We start from the raw sequence: 20,322 nt of genomic DNA, 5'->3' as shown, positions 1-20,322 counted from the left end.
GATGAGAGAGTTGTTGCTGTTCTTTTCTTCGATCTCCTGTTGAGTTTGTAGGTGTTCAGAATGGTTTGATCCCTATCCAGCTGAATTCCTGAAAGGAGACGAAATCCAGGTCTCCTACTCCTCCGCCATCTTGCTCCCCCTCTAAAGCAATGTTTTAAGACAGTTTTTTTTCATCATGAGTGAGTCTTCAGAATTCCCCCAAATTAATTATTTTTATACTAATTCTGCAAGGCATACACAAGCTTTTACCTAGTTAAGAGGTTCTTTAAGCTCTTAAATCATAGGCAAAATTTTGTCCTTGTTTATCTGCCTTTTTTTCTGGAGAGATTCCACATTTCTCATCATCACATTCCTTAACTGCAGCCCTAGAAACTTAGACCAGTCTTGTTTGGTTATTTTTCAAGACAAATGAAGGTTTCAGTTTTTAAAATTTAATTTTTAAGTTGATAAGTTGCTGTGCAATTTACAGAAAAAATGGGTAAAGGAGGCTTAAATATGTTTAAGTCTTACTGTTTCAAAATCTAATGATTATTTCCTGTTTCAAAAAAGGGTCAATAATTTTTAAAAGAGCATTTTTTCTAATTCTCTTCATTTGGGGAGATCTTATTCTTACTGTGTACTATTTTATACTATCTTAAGTCTGTATTATGTCAACTCTGCCTCTCATTGTAAATGTAGATAGTAAAGAAAATATTTTTCATATAAAATAATCTCTCAGATAGTTATTGTTGTCTTCATTTTATTCATACATTCATTCAGCAAACATTTGTTGAGTATTACATAGTAAATATTGGATAGACAAGAAAGAATAAGACACGTTTTTTGTCTTCAGGGAGATGAAAAATATATCTAGACAGGTTTAAATAATTATATTTGAAAGAAGAGTATAAATAAAGAAGGAATTGGTGGTTGGTCCCAACAGGAAACAGAATGGGGAACATCCAAGAGGCATAGAGCTGCAAGGCCCACTGACAGGTAGCAGTAGTTGGATGTGGCTGAAACAATAGACTGGTACATAGAGAAGGAGTTGCTAGAGATGGAGGTTGAACGTGGTTGGAGCCAGGTTTTGAAGACTTTAAATACTGTATTAAAAAGTACGCCCTATAAACAGGGAATTCTTAAATATTTTTAAGTCCCAGAGTAAAAGACAGGATCTGAGAATATTAGATGATGTTCGCTAATCTTATTATGTAGTAATTAAATGTGTTCTGAATGTACTTATAGTTACGTCACTGAAAAATTATCACTAGGTGGTTTTTCATAGATTTTAATAAATACTGATTATCTCAGAAACATTAAGTATAGATTTTTAATAGTTTTCATATTTGGCATATTTAAATATTTGCCGTATTTAAAGATAGTATTTACCTGAGGCGTGTGTTTTTTAATTCCTTTTTTTCAGATATAAGAAAGACTGGATGGATGAGGAACTCATGGAACCACTGAAATATGCTGAACAACTTCCTGTAGCTCAGATAATACACCAGGTTTGCTTCCCCCGTTTTATTCTTTGGAGAGAAACAAGAATTTTAATCTTTGAAAAGTAATTGCCTTTGTTAGGTTTTTCAAAATCAGTGTGGAATAGCTGAAAGGCATTCCAGGCCATCTATCACTATTTAGACCCCACTTAATACGGTTGGAAGTCTCACTCAAAATGCAGTATTAAAAGGCTACTTGCTGTGCATAGTGGAGCTCTTACTTATATAAAATACAGGGTAAAATCAAAATTATCTTTTGTTCATTACTTAACATCAAGACTTAATTTCAGAAAACTTTCATTTGAACCACTGTAGCACTTGTTAGTGACAAGGAAAAAGAGCTGAAAAATTGTCATTTGGTGTAATTTTTTTGAGTAGCTAAAATAAGAAAACAATCTTTCCTTACTTCCTTCACCCTACCCCATTATCAACTCTTGTAAAGTGTAATTCTAAATGTCATGTGGGCAGGTTTTTTTTCATTTCCAATTAGAATGACTCTATCATCCGTTCTGCATAACTGTAATCTTAGAGAAGGCAGTGTGGTAGGTATTTAAACTAAGATTTTATGGTGTAACTTTGACAGCGTATAAAGTCTGGCTCTGCCCTGGCCAGAATCTAAGAATTTTAAGTGGTCTGTTGACAAGAGTCATGGCCTTCAGAACTACCAGATTTTTCAGAATCTATAGATTATAGAAAGTATAAAAGCTCTTAAATATCAGAATATATCAGAATCTGAGGTGACTGTTAATTATTATTATGAGTCTTTCTATATGTCTTTGTCAACCAAAACGATTTTCATTTAGCGGATTTGGTTAGAAGAAGTTCTGGTTTGAGCTAATTAAAAGAAACAGGATTTTACTTTAAAATGTTGGCTATATAGATCTTTTCGTTGGCATTGAAATTTAATATTAAATTCTATGAGAAATTACAAAAAAAATATGACCAGAAATTGCTGCTTTGGCAAGCCTATCTGTGTTTGGTAATCAGGTCCAGTTTATATGTCAGGAATTCCCTAGTGTTGTCAGAGCTTAAATGACCTAACAGCCTGCAAATGTCACATTTAAAATTCTGTCTTCATGCCTGACTCTCAGCATAAATGAATTAAACAGCAGAGCAGGCAGCAAGTCAATATGTTCTTAACAGTAAGAGTGAGCAATGAAACAGTTTGTGGTTTGTTCAGAATAGGTAAATAGAATCTGCCCAGAGCAGTTCACCTGGAATAAAATCTGAAACAGGAAACAAGAATTAACCTTTAGGATGGTTGACGAGATGAAATGTCAGTCATATTTTTATAGCATGAATGAACCAGTAAACTATGCTTTATGTAACAGCTGCATTTTGCTATTACACACTGTATGAATTCAAAGATGAAAATTTTTGACTCTGGTAAAAATTTGCATTATGGTATATTTGGCAATATGAGAAGCTATATTAATTTTAACAGTGAATTATAACATTATAATAAAAATTATATAGTACCTGCAATTACAAAATTTCAATTTTTAAGAAATTTGCAGGATAAAAGATTCATTTTCTTTTATTTTTATTGAATAAAATTAATTCTGTTCTCAAGGGGTAAACAGGAAAGGGCATTGTTAAACTAGGCTCTTATTTATTCTTCTTGTTATTTCCTTTTACTGACAGTACTACAACTTTGGGACTGTTACTATCACCTGTCCAAGTGGTCTTTAAGAAATATAGGAGTTATGTTGCTAAAGTTCACTTGTAAGTGAATTATTTGAAAGCAGTTTTTTCCTCTAAGAAAATAGTAATACATATGCCAATTAGGTTCAGCCAATCCCTCAAAAGCTTTTTAATGTATAATATATCCAAATTATAGCATAATTGTCATATATATGTAACCTCCACCTGTTACTGTTTCTATACTGTAAGCAACTATTTTCCTCTGCTCTTGATTCATGCCTGTTTTGAAGCATGTATCATTTCTATTTGAAATAACATTATTTATTCATATGTCTTTCATTTCGTACTTGATTGTCTTTCTGGACGTTCTTAATTTCTTGATACTCTTTTCAGCGTCTTACCTTGTGCGATATATGCATATATCTGAATGTATGGATATGTATTTTTAATGGTACACTGAGAGCCAGCAGCACCTCTTTTCCCTACTACCCAGACATCAGAAGCCAGAGCCTCTCACTCGTAGCACAGTTTAGAAGCTGTAGGAGAGGAGGAGCAGGGACAGGGTCTCTAACATGAGGAATAACTTGAGAAATGGAAGAGAGAGGAATGGGTCCCAGTTTTCTGTGTAATTAATTTCTTTTTTCTTTTTTTTTTGAAGATTTTATTTATTTATCAGAGAGAGAGAGAGAGAGCACAAGCAGGGGGAAGTGGCAGAGGGAGAGGGAGAAGCAGGCTCCCCGCTGAGCAGAGAGCCCAATGTGGGGCTCGATCCCAGGACTCTAGGATCATGACCTGAGCCGAAGGCAGCCGCTTAACCGACTGAGCCACCCAGGTGTCCCTCTGTGTAATTAATTTCTTGTGTATGTTACTTAAATAGCATTTTACAATCAGGAGCTAAGCAAGATTCTCAGTGTTGCCATTTTATACTGTCAAATTATTTACCATTTTTAGGGGTCCTAGCAATATGATTAGGGTAACACAAGAAACTCGAATTATAAACAATAGAATTAATAAAAGAATCTGGTAAGATAACTAGATATAAGATAAATAAAACTGATAGCTTCTCTGTATTTGCAGTAAGCACTCAGAATGGAAATGGGAAAATTTTTCTTTCACAACAAGGAAAAGAACTATAAAATACTTAGGAGTAAATTTACAAGTAAACCACAGGACCTATGTAATAAGAATTACAGAAACATACCATGTTTCATAAGCAGACATACCAAATACTTGATGGGCTGCAGGGGACTTAATATCATAAAAATATAATTTCTTCTGAATTAGCAATTCTAATTAGAATGGAAACAAAAAAAATGTTTTTAATGGTAGGAAAAAGTTGACCACATAGTTCATGTGGAAGAACAAATATCCAGTAGTAGCTAAAAAGGGAGATGCACCTGCCTTACCAGATATCAGAACACAGCCACTAGAATTAGATACATAAGAGCAAAGGAATAGACATATTTGTCTATTGGGACAAAGGAATAGACAAATGCATTAATGGAATATAATGGAAGAAATGAAGATTTCAAATTTTATTTATTATAACTCACAATAAGAAATACATTTTACATGCATCATGACCCTTGATGTGTTTATATGTTTGTGTTAAAAAACAGAAATAAAGGGGCGCCTGGGTGGCTCAGTCGGATGAGTGTCCAAGTCTTGGTTTTGGCTCAGGTCATGATCTCAGGGTCATGAGATCCCCCGTGTCTGGCTCTGCACTCTGCATGGAGTCTACTTGAGATTCTTTCCTTACCCCTCTTCCCACAGGCCCTCTCCCCACGCATGCGTGCTCTCTCTCTCTCTAAATAAATAAATGAAATCTTAAAAAAAAAAGAAATAAAAGTTTCATGAAGCACTTACCCTTGTTATATATGATATATACTGATATTTTCTTTATTTTGTATTTTTTAAAATGCCAATAAAGTCTACTAAATTGATTTTAAAAGCAACAAGTAGTCCTAACCTGTGGCTTGAAAAACACTAGAATAGAGAATCCAGAGAAAAAATTCATTATATTTGATCATTTAATATATGATTAAGATGATACATCATTTCAGTAGAAAAATGGTTAAGTTTCTGTTTCATACTGTATATGATGTAGATTTTCTATAAAGACTTAAAGTAAAATAAATAATTTTAGAAGAAAATTTAGGCAACTGCATTTATAATCTGGAAGTAAGGTAGAACTTTTTAATAAACACAAAAACCCAGAAGATATGTTCACTTCCAAAAAATGGAATATTTTATACAACACAAGATACCAAAACATTTAAAGACTAATGTAAAAATCAAGACAAAATGTTTACAGAGAAGACAGTAGTAAATTAGTTAATACCTAAAATATACACAGAACTCTTGGAAGTTTTTTTTTTTTTTAAGTTTTTTTATTTATTCATTTGAGACACAGAGATACAGAGAGAGAGAGAGAGCATGAGCAGGGGGAGAGGCAGAGGGAGAGGGAGAAGCAGGCTCCCTGCTGAGCCAGGAGCCCGATATGGGGCTCGATCCCAGGACCCAGGGATCATGACCTGAGCCGAAGGCAGATGCTTAATCTGAGCCACCCACGCACCCCAAACTCTTGGAAGTTTATAAGAAGCAAAAAAAGTAACTCAGAGAAAAAAGACAAGAGAGATGAAAAGCAGCTCAAGAAAAACAAACCTAAATTACCAGTGAATGAAAGAGAAGAGTCTCAAACTCAGTAAGGAAGTGCACATTATAAAGTTGGTGGAACTATTTTATGCCCATCAAACTGGCAATAATTAAAATCACCCTTTGGAAAACAGTTTGGCAGTTCCTTAAAGGGTTTAAACATAGAGTTACCATATGACCTAATGATTCCAACCTAGGTATATAAAAACATGCATCCACACAAAACTTATACATGAATGATCATAGCAGCATTATTCATAATGGCCAATAATTGGAAACAACCCAAATGTTCATCTACTGATAAATGGATAAATAAAACACAGTGTACCCATACAGTAGAATATTATTCAATGATGAAAGGGAATGAAGTACTGATACATGCTACAACATGGATGAACCTTGAAAACGGTATGTTAAATAAATGAAACCAGTCCCAGAAGACCACATATTGTATGGTTACATTTATACAAAATATCAAGAATGGGCAAGTCTATACAAAGAGAAGGTAGATTAGTGGTTGCCTTGGACTGGAATGAGGTGGAGAAATGAGGACTGACTTCTGAATGGGTACAGGGTTTCTTTTCTTGGAGTGATAAAGATGTTCTAAACTTACTGGTGATCATTGCATAGCTCTGTGAATATACTAAAACTATTGGATTATACACTTTAAAAGGATGAATTTTATAATATCTGAATTATAGCTCAACGATATTTTAAAAATTAAAATTACCCATTTCTGGCAGAGATGCTAGGAAAAAGGTACATGTATACCTTGTTGCTAGGTATCTGAATCATTTCTACCTTTTTAGAAAGTCATCTTGTAACATCTCTTCACATTTAATATATTCAGTACACCCTTCAACCTAATGGTTCCACTCATGAGAATCTAGTCTGTACTGCTAATATATGAATAAAAGTACTAATATACAAGAATCTCAATACATCTCAATACAATATTTGTGGCCACCACATATTGGAAACAATGTGAATGTTCCTCAGCATAGTTGATACAGTCGTATATGATTTTTAGAAGCCACAATTTGGTAGAGCAAATATATTTTTTCCTATATTTTCTTGTAATTGGATTGACTTTCTTATCAACTAATCTTTTTCCTTTCTTTCCTTTCCTCTTGACTCATGATAGAAAGTTTAATATAGGCACTCACACCCTGGATTTTCTCCTTCTTCCACTCCTTCCTGGGATGGTGGAATCACAGTTTAGGTGATAGGGGGTAGTTGATATAGCTTCACAGCACTGAGAGATTCATACGTACTGAGATATACTGTTATATTGTGCTGTTTGGGATCGGCATCAGTCTCTTCTGGTACTCATGGAGATGGTTGGTGTGCACAGCACATCTGTTAATACTTAACATACCACCTCTGCACATGGTTGCAGAGCTCTAGCGATGTTAGAGGAAGAAATCAGGATTGACACTGCAAAGACCAGCTCCTTATTTGTTGTCATTCCTCCTCTATCTTTTTTTATCCTTGCTGACTTTCTCACTTTTTTTTCTTGCCCCTTTCCCCCATATTTCTTTCTATTTGAGTCCTGTAAGCTAAAGTTATATAAATTCTTCCCAAACATTGGTGAATTTTGTTAGTATTTTCATTGGAAAGTGCATTTAAATGCAGTGTCTGATACATAGTAGACACCGGACAAGTAGATAACTATTGATGGTTGAACTTAAGGATCTTTGACATGCTAAGAAGCTAAGAGAGTTAAGGGATCTCCAAAGGTCACTAAGAGCTTGTTGACAAACCTATTTATGATTTTCAGGTTTCTTTCATAGTCAACAATGGTAGTATTAATTAAGCATTTTTGAGTACGTATGCAAATTGTAGGATTCATTATATTAACAATTTAGGCAATCTATTAATTTAAAAACTACAAATCATAGAAAAGTGTAAATTTCCTTTACTGATACAAGGGATGTTACTATATAGGAAACTACAACTAATCTTTTTAAGGATTTATGAAGTTTGTTAGGACTTAAAATATTATGAAGAAATAGAAAAACCATACAAAGAAAGTAGGTTGGTTAACCTTGCATGCTTATATTGATAATTTCTCTTTAAAGGTGATTATTTGGGGTGCCTGGGTGGCTCAGTTGGTTAAGCATCTGCTTTTGGCTCAGGTCATGATCTCAGGGTCCTGGAATGGAGTTCTGCATTGGGCTCCCTGTTCAGCGGGGAGTCTGTTTCTCCCTCTCCCTTTTCCTTTCCCCCCTGCTTGTGCTGTCTCTCTCTTTCAAATAAATAAATAAAATTTAAAAAAATTAAATAAATAAAGGTGATTATTTTTTCTCTTAATCTGCTTACTAGGAAAGCCGGTATAAAATTGTTACTGAGACAGATATAGAAGGAAGTGGATTATTTTCCCATGTAAATGATTTTATATTTACATCACAGATGTTAATTTTAAAATTAAGCCACTTTTAAAAATAGCTTAAATTTAAGATTAAGGTTTGAAACACGTGACTCTACTATGGTACTTTTATGGAAAGTTGGTATTTTTTCTTTGTAAAAAGAATTGCACGCAGAGGTGTCAGAGAACATTTTCTTTGAGAACTAAAAGTAGGTTCATTTCACTTTAACTTGTAAACATAAGTTAATTAGCATCATGTGGAGCTTATTGAGTGATAAAATAATGACAAATAAAGATTTAAAAATAGATACAAAAATCTTTTCAAAGGAGAAATTTGTTTATAGTTAGGAATGTATATTAGAATGGTCTCAAATACGGATGTTACTTAAGCTTTCTTTGAAGTAAAATATTTTAGAAATGTGCTGAGAAATGAAAAGTTCAGTAATAAATGAATATGTATAATTTAACTTACAAATTTTTTTTAGTCTCATCTAGTTAGGTGTGTGTTTTATTTTTTAAAGTTTTGTGTCAAGAATCAATTTTGCGGGCGCCTGGGTGGTTCAGTTGGTTAAGCGACTGCCTTCGGCTCAGGTCATGATCCCGGGGTCCTGGGATCGAGTCCCACATCGGGCTCCCGGCTCAGCGGGGAGCCTGCTTCTCCCTCTGACCCTCTCCTCTCTCATGCTGTTTCTCTCTCGCTCGCTCTCTAATAAATAAATAAAATCTTTAAAAAAAAAAAAAGAATCAATTTTGCTTAGCCCTGGCAGATACTAAAATATCTAGGCCTGGGAGCGCCTGGGTAGCTCTGTTGTTTAAATGTCCAACTCTTGATTTCGGCTCAGGTCATCAGCTCGGGGTCCTGAGATTGAGCCCTGTGTTGGGCTCCACACTGGGTCTGGAGTCTCTTGAGGTTCTCTCTGTCTCTCTGTCCTGCCCCTTGCACTAAATGAATGAATGAATAAATGAATGAATAAAATATCTAGGCCTGTACTGTTTAGATATACAAAATGACACTAATATAAAAATGTAAGTAAGTTTTATGTGCAGAATTCATAGATCATCTCACTGTCCTAGAAACCTCAGTATGTGTATAGATTACACAAATGATGAAGGTCATATCACAGATCAGTGGTAAATTAAAGAACTATTTAATAAATGATGCTAGGACAATTGATTAAGTATTTTGGGGGGAGGACTAGATTCTTGCTTTATAACACATGGAAAACGTAAATTCTAATTGGTTTATAGATCAATACAAAAAATGGAAAATATCAAATTAATGAGAAAGTATATTGGTAAATATTTGTAGGTAAGGATTTTCTAAGCATGGAAAAAGTACGAAGGAAAATTGACATATATAACTTTCTAAAATATAAAAGTTTATGTACATCAAAATGAAAAGGCAAATATCAAGGTGGAAAAATACTTTCCTCAGAGAATTAACATCTTTAAATATCACTTTTACAAAGTGATAATGAAAAAAACCTAACACTCCAGTAGAAAAGGAGCAAAGAATTCTACAAATATGCCTCAGAAGTTGAAATCAAAATGGCTAGTAAACTGATGAAAACATGTTACTATTCATTAATAATCTAAGAATTGTTCATTTCAACCATAAAGTACCACTTTAAAAGAATCTCTTAGGTTAGCAAAGACATGAATAGTAGTAATACTCAGTAATGACAAAGCACACACACTACTGTAGAGGAGTCTACATTGGCACAACATAGTAATTTGTACCAACATTTGTAAATATGTTTATGAGCTATGTTTATATAACATGGCCAGTTGAATACACATGTTTATTTTCCTTCCTAAAAAACTCTACTAAAATGACAATAAAGACATAAAAATATATAAACTCCAAAAGACAAAGAAAATGTAAGAGGAGAGAAGAGCAGATGAGAGGCAATAAAAATTGGAAGAAGAAATGTAGTTGAACAAATGGTAACCAACCAACTTAGCAGAGTGGAAAAGCTGAGCCCTAACTTCCATCATGGGGGAGACCTGTAAAAGCAAGCCGATCTGTACTGTAGAACCCTGGAAAGGCAGGCACCAGGTTGGGTGCAAAGAGGAACTCCCAGTGACCTCCTCCTATTTAGTTCTCAGAACACTGGCATCTAGGCTTATATGCTATCAGATAGAAGGTTGGAGAATTACTTCCTGAATATACACTAGTCTAATAGAAAAATAATATACATTTTAACATTTACAGGACCCCAGTTTAATACCCAAGTCGCACTGGTTTATCCTACTGGTAAGCCCAGTGGTTGATAAGCGTTGCTAATGCATGATTGATGTTTTATTTTTTCACTCTAACTTTGAATATACAACTAAGAATTACCAGACTGTTGAAGAATGTCCTTATTTTGAAAGACAAAGATCAAAATAAGCAAATAGAACAGAAGAAAATTTAGTAACACTACCACCACCTTAGAAGGAAATGAGAAGATATTTTATTTATGAAACAGGATGCTATAAAGAAAAGGAATATTCAGAAAATAAGGAAGAGCCCTTGGAAATTAAAACTATGAGAGTAAAAATAATTTCAGTAGAAAGTTTTGAGGGCAAAATTAAGGAACTGTCTCAAAAGGTAGGACAAAAAGACAAAAGGAAAATTAAAGAAAAAGGGTAAGAAAATTGGAGGAATAACTGTTGGTAGACAGTTCTATATGAGTCTCTCATATTTCTCTACATCTTGTGAGCAGAGACACTGATAGGCTTTTGTTTTGTATTCTCTTGTCAAAGGTGTTTGTATAATGAACAGAGTTGGGAAACAGAGATAGTGACTCTCTCAGGAGCAAAGGGCAGATTTGTTTGCTATGCAGTATGATAAAGATAATATTTCCCTGTAGGGCAAAGATTGGACAGATTTGTTGCAGCATCTTTTAAAAAAGCTTAGGATTTTCTGATCTGGGGATTTCCTAATCTGTTACATAAATTTATTACGTGCATAGTATCTGCCTAGATACTGCATTGTCCCTATGGGACTTGGGAGGCAAGGAGAACTGGCACAACCATGAAGAAGCTCATGCTGCCGTGAGTAATAAAGTCCCTCGTCTCTGATCCAGGAGTCTCATGTCTTCTGCTAGTATCCATAAAACTGTTCCAGGCTAACCTGTTATCCTGGAAGCAGGGTAGAATTTCACACCTTTTACAGTTTTTTTTTTTTTAAAAGATTTTTATTTATTTATTCATGAGAGACAGAGAGAGAGGCAGAGGGAGAAGCAGGCTCCCAAGGAGCAGAGAGCCCGATGCGGGACTCGATCCCAGGACGCTGGGATCATGATCTGAGCCACCCAGGCGCCCCCTTTTACAGTTTTAGACAATAACTGGTGAAGTCCAACATCTGACTAATACAAGTACTAGAAAAAGAGGACAGAAAAAATGGAGGGGAAGATATATTAAAGAAATAATACAAGAAAACTCTTCCAGAACTCAGTGGCTTACTAAGTGATCAGTACTATGAAACAAATAGACCTCATACCAAGGAACATCATTTTGAAATTTTAAAACAGTAAAAAATAAAAAGGAGACTCTAAAAACTTCCAGAATGGGAGAGAGAGAGAAAAAAAAGGCCACAATAAAAAAAAAAAAATCAGAGTGTCATCACACTTCTCAGTAGCAACACTTAAAACAAGAAAGCATTGGAGTGATGTCTTCAAATTATGTGAGAAAATATTTCCAATTTAAGATTCTATTCATTGCTAAATTATACTTCAAATATGGTATAGAAAGATATTCAAAGTTTCAAAGCTTTTTTTTCCCCTCCTTTCTCAAGAAGTTACTGGATGACTTACTGAATGAACGAATAAACCAAAAAACCTGAAAACATACCATCCAGGACACAAGAGATTGATCCATCACCATGAGGTGCTAGTGAAACTCCCAGATTGATGGTGAAGGAAGTTTCAGGTAACAGCCATATAGAATAGAAGCTGTATTCCTTAAATATAGACTGTTCAATTATATGTCAGTAAAACTTGTGGTGGTGGGGGAAGAGTATGAACTGGAACAGGATGATAGAGTGCTCCAGGATGATTGTCCGTGGGATCAGTGGAGTGATGACAAATTATCTGATGTGTTTAACCATACTAAGAGAAGGTTTAGTAATATCTTAAGAGTAGATTTAGTAATAGCTACAGAGAAAAGCCGACAGGGAGTTTGAAGTAACTATTAATTTCAGGAAAGAAAAAAGTTGTGTAAAAAAAGATGTAAAATCAGAGTGAATTTTGTGGCTCAACTCAAACAATAGTTATATAGTTATAATAATGAAACAATAGATTGTTTTACCAGAAATTTTAACATAAATATATAAGGAAGATAAGAAGAGGAGAACTGGTCCGGGGAGGGGAGCATGATGATGTCAAGGAACAAATTTATCGTGCATTGGAGATCAGTAGATACAGTATCTAAGATTGCAAAACAAGTCAAATAATGGTATAAGTATATTATCTAGAAATATTGGAGGTAAATACCAGAAGAAATAGATAACTCTGAGGCAGGAGAATTGGAAATGAAGTAGTAATGGAACTATTATTTTTTTGTTATGAAGTTCATGTCACTAGTTAGCTTCTATAACAGTGTTCAGGCAATACTTTACTAAATATAAAAATTTACTAAAAATAAAAATTAAGTGAAAAACGATAAAGAAAAGTCAATGAAACCCTTTGTTGTTTCTTTGAAAAGATAAAATTGGTAACACGCTTACCTAGCCTGAATAAGAAAATAGAAAAAAACTACCAAAATCAAGAATTAAAGAGGGAGCATCTCTACAGCCCCTTTAGAAATCAAAAGGATTCTAAGTAAATTTTATGAAGACCTTTATCCCAACAAATTAGATGACTTAGGTGAAATGGATAAATTCCTAGAAAAATACAAATTTCTTTTTTTTTTTAAGATTTTATTTATTTATTTGACAGAGACAGCGAGAGAGGGAACACAAGCAGGGGGAGTGGGAGAGGGAGAAGCAGGCTTCCCAAGGAGCAGGGAGCCCGATGCGGGGCTCGATCCCAGGACCCTGGGACCATGACCTGAGCCGAAGGCAGACACTTAATGACTGAGCCACCCAGGCGCCCCTAGAAAAATACAAATATTAAAAGTGATTCAAAAAGAAACAGAAAAGCTGAGTAGACCTTTATCAAGTCAAGCAATGAATTTGTAAATTAAAATCATACCACAAAGAAAAGTCTAGACAGTCATGGCATCAGTGGTGAATTCTATGAAATATTTAAGTAAAAAATCATACATAATCTCAGAAAAGTGAGGAGGAGGGAACGCTTCCCAACTCATTTTATGAGGCCAGTATACCATGATATCAAAGACATCACAAGAGAAGAAAACCACGGATCAATATCCCTCATGAACATAGACACAAAACCATAACAAAGTATTAGCTACAGGAACAAGAGACAACTGTGGTAAAGCCAAGAGTTGAACATGGACATTCTAGCACCAGAGTTTGTATTCTTATACACTTGACTACATTGTGCTATGAAAGCAACAAAGATATGCTGTGAATTCAGTAAATACTGACTGAATTTAAACCTCCAATGAGTCTGTCTGTTCTTGGTCCTGATGATTATTGTCCCCATTTGCGAAATTAAATTTATCTTACTATCTCAACCTGTTTCTATATTAGACAACCATATATATGCATGATTTAAACATTTTGATTAGAGACCTTTCAGTAGATGCTTTCCTGGGATTTAAGATCTGGGAGAAATTCAAATCTGTGACGCTATAGCATGAAACAATTTTATCTTTTTCATTAATTCCAGACCCTCCACTAAGGCAAAGGCTCTGTGTAAACAAAGGCACAAACCCATATATGCTTTAAAAAACTTCAACTTACTCAAATGTTATATATCAGTGAATACTTTGCCTTAACAGAGATATATTATCCACTTTTACCCCCCACTGTGTTCTTACCCATATTCCAAGCTTTCTCTGAATCCCTCTATTTCAATTATAAGGCTCCTTACAGTCCTTTAATATTTTTAAAGATTAGTGGATTGCAAGATCTCTATTTTTTAATGCATCTCTGCACAAAATGGATATGCAGATGATGATGCAGTTTAACCTTACTGTTCTCTTTCATTCAGACAAGCTGCTCAAAAAATTACTATAGAGCCCTGTATCCATTAAAGATGAAGTTTACTAGAGAGAGGCCTGTCAGGCCCGGTTTAAAACATAGAAGGTTATCTTGCAAATGTTGTTTCATCTGTGCTTTCTTAATTCCTTTTTAATCCTGGACAAGTTTTTTTTCCAGTATAACCAGTCTGTATAGTGCCCTGGTATATGCAGTGTTTCTCTTTGGGAGTACTCTTGGCATCTGAGTGGAACAGTTCTTTCACTCTGCAGGACGGGTCTGAGCATCACAGAATATTTGGCATTCCTGGTACCATTAGCACTTCTCAGTCATTATGATATCAAACAATGCTCTCACCTTTTCTGAACTCCTCCCCTCATGGAGGGCAAGACCTCAACTTGAGGACCACTGCAGGTAATGATTTGCAATGTATGCCCAAAGAAACTTTTATTTGTCTAATCCAGTTTCTTGATCTTATAATTATGATATTTAAATATATATGTAATCAGAATCTCTGCTCGCTTGTCTAAATTCTGAGGTGTTGTGTTAGACTCTACAATTCTAGCCACTATATGAAATGGATTCAGATCATTTTTCTGTTCTTTTGTCCTTGTTTATGATTACTCTTCATCTTGTTTTACTGTAGCAATTTTGGCATTTTAATGTTTTTCTATTCCAGTAATACCTACCTCATTATAGCTAAACTTTACCAAAAGTGACTGAAATGTCTATCAAGTAGAAAATCTGACACCTTTTTAGTAATGTGCCTATTGAATTATCGATATCTGGAAACTCATCAAAAGGTTGCTGAATCCATATCACTCTCCCTGCCTGAGGACTAAGATTGCTTTCAAATCTTATAGAGCTTTCCCTAACGATTGCAAATTTAAAATGGAAGTCTAATGGAAAATAATATACTGTTCATTTATTTTCATTCAAATTATAAGGCAAGTAATAAAAATTAAACTACTTGAAGGTCATGTGCTGTTCTTTTAATATCAACTGGGATATGATTTTAAATTTATATAAATTAACCTCTGCTTTTATATTATAACTTACGATAGTCACTTCCAAAATGTCACTTTTCAAGGGAGAAATGAAATGGTAAAGCTGTTTGAAAATAGTGATCAATATTTCAATACTGATATTTTATCAACTTTATGTAAGTTTGAAAAATTTCGTTCATCTATAAATTTGTCACCATAGTTTCTGATATATTAAATTTCTGTATTAGAAATGAAAAACGTGAGGGGCACCTGGTTGGCTCAGTTGGAGGAGCATGCAACTCTTGACCTCAGGGTCATGAGTTCAAGCCCCACATTGGGTGTAGGGATTACTTAAATAAATGAGTATTTTTTAAAAAAAGAAAAATGTGATCCTCACTAGTCAGTAAGTATTCCAAAATAAAAACAAACAAACAAACAGATACCAGTTTTCACCAAATTTGTAAAGATTTTTGAAATGAGAATTGTTGATATTGGTGAAGAGGCAGTGCGATGGGTGATGGGCATGCTCATAAATTGCTGATGGGATTGTAAGTTAATACAGCCTTTTTGAAAAATAGTTTGTTAGTGTGTGTGTATTTGTAAATAATAATAATAATTCTACCTCTAGGATTTTATTCCAGAAGAAGGAATTAGATTAGGGCAGAAAGATTTATGTTTAAAACTGTTTTTGTTGTAGCATTTCTTAGGAAACAACATAATGTAATAGAGTGAACTGGAATTGAATCCAAGTTTCACCATTTAATAACTGTCCCATCTTGGGCAAGTTTCTCTCTCTGTTTTTTTTTTTGAGAGAGAGAGTGCGTGTGAGCACATGCGATTTGACGGGGAGGGGCAGAGAGAAAGGATGGGAGAGAAGCTTAAGCAGGCTCCATGCTCTAGCATGGAGCCTGACAAGGGGCTGGATCTCAAGACTCTGAGATTATGACCTGAGCTAAAATCAAGAGTCAGACACTTAAACAACTGAGCCACCCAGGCACCCCTTGGGCAAGTCTTTTAATCATTCTTTTTTTTTTTTTTTAAGATTTTATTTATTTATTTGACAGAGACATAGAGCCAGAGAGCACAAGCTGGGGGGAATGACAGAGGGAGAGAGAGAAGGAGGCTCCCCGCTGAGCAGGGAGCCCTATGCGGGACTCAATCCCAGTACCCTGGGATCATGGCCTGGGCCGAAGGCAGACGCTTAACCTACTGAGCCACCCAGGTGCCCTCTTTTAATCATTCTTTTGCAGCTCATCCTTTGGAAATATGATGATAATGATGACAGTGAGAACAATAATGTCTTGACAATGTCTTGATGATGACAAGACAGCAGACTGCTTCATATGGATAAAATGCTGCTAAATATATCTAGTTAGGTCCCTGTCCAGTTTTCCATAGCATGTGTTACAAATATTTGCTACAGTCTTTATGCCTCTACTTCACTTCTATCCCCTTTAATGCTCAGCTTATGACTTAGTCTCCTAAGTCTGGAGGAAAATGAGGCCATTAGGTAAAAACACTGTCATTATTCCTTTCCTGTATCTTCAGACTCATTTGTGTCTTCATGAGTCTTTATCTTTTCTGTCCATTTCAAAGGAAGAAGTGTGTGAATTGTACCAGGGATACCTTGCGTACACAGTCAGGAACCTTGTTCCATTAGGTAATGCCTCTCTCTCTTGTCTTTACACTCTCCACTATTGACTTAGGTGTCTTTAGTCCTTAACACAGTCTTCCTCAGTTCTGCTTTCCCTTAAGGCTTTACTTTTTTCTCTGTCCTCTTTTGTTGATGTTTTAAAAATAAACTAGCTCTCAACAACAGAAAAATAATCGATCCAGTTAAAAAATAAAGGACTTCAACAGGCATTTGTCCAAAGAAGATATACAGATGGCCAATGTGCACATGAAAACGTGCTCAGCATCACTAATCAATGGGAAAATGCAAATCAGAACCACAATGAGATACCTCTTCATAAACATTAGGATAGCTGTTATGAAGTAAAATAAAATAAAATACAGAAAATAACGAGCATTGGTGAGGATGTGGAGAAATTGGAACCCTTGTGCACTGCTAGTAGAAATGTAAAATGGTGCAGCTGCTATGGAAAACAGTATGGTGGTTTCTCAAAAAACTTAAACAGAATTACCATATGAGCCGGCAGTTCTACTTCTGAGTACATAACAAAAAGAATTAAAAGCAGGAGATGTACAGATATTTGAACCCCAGGATTTATAGTAGCATTACTCATAGTAGCCAAAAGGTTGGAACACCCCAAATGTCTATCAGTGAATAAACAGATAAACAAAATGTGGCATATACATACAATGGAATACTATTTAACTTTAAAAAGGAAGTAAATTCTGACACACGCTTGAACTTTGAACATGTTATGCTAAGTAGAAAAAACCAGACACAAAAGTACAAATGTTGTATGATTCCATTTATATGAAGTACCTAGAATAGTCAAATTCAGAGAAAGAAGCTAGAATGCTGGTTCCTAGGAGCTGAGGGAGGAAGGATGGGGGAGTTAATGTTTAACGGGTAGAGAGTTTCAGTTTGAGAAGATGAAAAGTTCTGGAGATGGATGGTGGTGATGATTGTACAACAGTGTGAATGTACTTACTGCCACTGTACACCTAAAAATGGATAAATTGGTAAATTTTATGTATAGTTTGCCACAATAAAAAAAATAAACTAGCTCTCTTCATTTCTTCATTCCTCTTTCTTTTTCAATTTACTTTATTCAGTGAGCTTGTACTCCAGCAGCTGCTCTGTAACTATTCTTACAAAATTTACTATAATTCCTTAATTTTCACATCATCCTAATCTTTGACTTCTTTGTGGTATTTGCTTCCGTTAATCTCTCTGAAACCTTTATTCTTTCCTCCTGAACCATCACTGTATGCTGGTTTTCCTCCAATGTCTGATCACATCCTTCGAAAATCTTATGTTGATATCTTCCTAGGCCTATCTCTAGGATTCTATCCCTTTTACAAATTCCTACTAGACATGTACTCCCTACTGTTTGATCTACCATAATGGTTTTCAAGTATCATTTATATGCCAGTGATCCCCCACACATTCTCATCTCCTTCTTGAGTTGCAGACAGTATTTTATTGTCTGTATGATAGCTCCACCTAGATATTGAACACATTGTCTAACAGAATTCACCCCTTTCCTAAAGGGTTCTTCTACTATGTTTGGTATCTCAATGCTACTGTATTCTCAGTAATGTTGCTTTAGAATCTTGGGTTGTTTTTTTTTTTCCCTCTGTCTCTCCTTCCTCCTTCTCTCCCTTCCTCCCTCCATCCTCTCTTTCTCTCTGCTTATCTCTTCTCCCTCTCACAATATTCATCCCTCCCATTTATTCTGTCCCTTAAATGTCTCTTAAATTCACCTGCTTCTTTTCATATTTGTTGTGCATCTGCAAGTAGGTGCAAAACATATTTTTTGGTTAATCATAATTATCATCAGAAAATAATTAGTACCATTAAAAAAGTTATCACTCCCATTTTGTGCATGGATGAACTGAGGTACAGAATAGTTAAGTAACTTGCCTAAGGTCTTCCATGTTGTAAGTGACAGAGCCAGAATTTGGATGTAGGTCTGTTTGACTTCACACCCTTCCTCTTAACTACTATGCTCTAGTACTTCCTATGAACATTGCGAAGTTCTTACAAAGGAACTTTGTCCCTAGGAAATGTGATGAATGAAGTGTCAACAGATGTAATGCATGTTATGGTTAGTTGAAACCATATTTTGGAAGGCATAAATATCAACAGTTAGTTCAATATTCAGTACATGAATATCCATTTATTTAGAAACTGGCCTAAAGAGAATCTGTTACCTTCACAATTCTGTTCCTGATTTCCTTCTCCACCCCAGTTGTCCTTGGCTCCCTGGTGAGGGCTTGAAACAAGATAGAAATGTGAAAGGATGTGGGTACAAGAAGTGATGGGAGAAGGTGCTAAAGGTAGCTTGATTAATTTAAAATTTACCTGTAGTTGACTTGCTTGAATCGAGAAAAGTCTCTCCTATGTAGCCACCTGATCTGAGGGTCCATGTTTAGTTCTCCTAGTTCAGCAACAGTAAGAATTTGATAGCCTTCTGTGACCTGTCCTAATCATCTAACAACCATTTATAAGATGATTTTTAAAAACATCTTTTCTAGTTTCCATAAAACTGATGATAAAAAGGACGTTTGGAATATAATTCATTCCCTGTTAGCCTGTGCTAATGCTTCATCTGTTCCCCACCACTGAGAGAGGCCTAACAGATAGTGGTTTGTCCACAGTTGTAAGAAAAATGAGTGTCGGGCGCCTGGGTGGCTCAGTCGTTTAAGCGACTGCCTTCGGCTCAGGTCATGATCCCAGGGTTCTGGGATCGAGTCCCACATCGCGGGGAGCCTGCTTCTCAACCTCTCCCACTCCCCCTGCTTGTGTTCCCTCTCTCACTGTGTCTCTCTCTGTCAAATAAATAAATAAAATCTTAAAAAAAAAAAAAAAAAAGAAAAATGAGTGTCACAGAGCCCTGACGATCTCTAACTTCTATGACTGGACCTTGAGTACTTGAAAATTTTCTGTACACAACTAAAATAAACAACCAGTGATTAAAAACAAATATACATTTCTTTCATAAATTGAAGTAATTTAGAGTTTTTCACATTCAGAAAGCAAATATCCCTAATGAATATTAGACATTTGACCCTTTGTATTGCTTTAAATATTAAGAATTTGATAATTAACTTTACTCCCTTTGCAGTATAGCTTCATCATCTTAGTTACTAAGACAAAAGCCTTTCAGAAAACTTTTTGGTGTCTCTTCTTAGAAAATATAAAATTTTAATTCTTCTTTTAAGATATTTTATATACATAGTGAAGACTTGTTAAAATATGTCTTTTAATGAATTTTCATTTTATTAGGATACCATGATAGAATTGTAATGGCGGTTCTAAATTGAGTTTTTGTCTTTTAAAATTCATTGTAATTTTGCAAATATGCCAAATATAAAGAATATTTTCATTTTCTATATTCCATTATATCAAAATGTATCACATAGCTTCTGATGTCCTCTTAGCTTTTTCTATTTGTCTTAAGGATT

The 20,322-nt window shown here is 35.0% G+C and overlaps 1 protein-coding gene across 1 annotated transcript in view; it reads left to right on the top strand.

Moving 5' to 3' along the window:
* PIGK (phosphatidylinositol glycan anchor biosynthesis class K) overlaps window positions 1-20,322 on the top strand; it is a 111,100-nt gene that overhangs the window by 70,650 nt on the left and 20,128 nt on the right. The window contains exon 10 of the mRNA XM_006744640.3: window positions 1,403-1,487. Within this exon, the coding sequence (XP_006744703.1) occupies window positions 1,403-1,487 (85 nt within the window). The remainder of the gene's footprint in view (window positions 1-1,402; window positions 1,488-20,322) is intronic.

This window comes from Leptonychotes weddellii, chromosome 4, assembly GCF_054177405.1.
Source record: "Leptonychotes weddellii isolate Sample4059 chromosome 4, ASM5417740v2, whole genome shotgun sequence".
Classification (NCBI taxonomy): Eukaryota; Metazoa; Chordata; class Mammalia; order Carnivora; family Phocidae; genus Leptonychotes; species Leptonychotes weddellii.
This window is presented reverse-complemented; position numbering and strand designations above follow the sequence as displayed.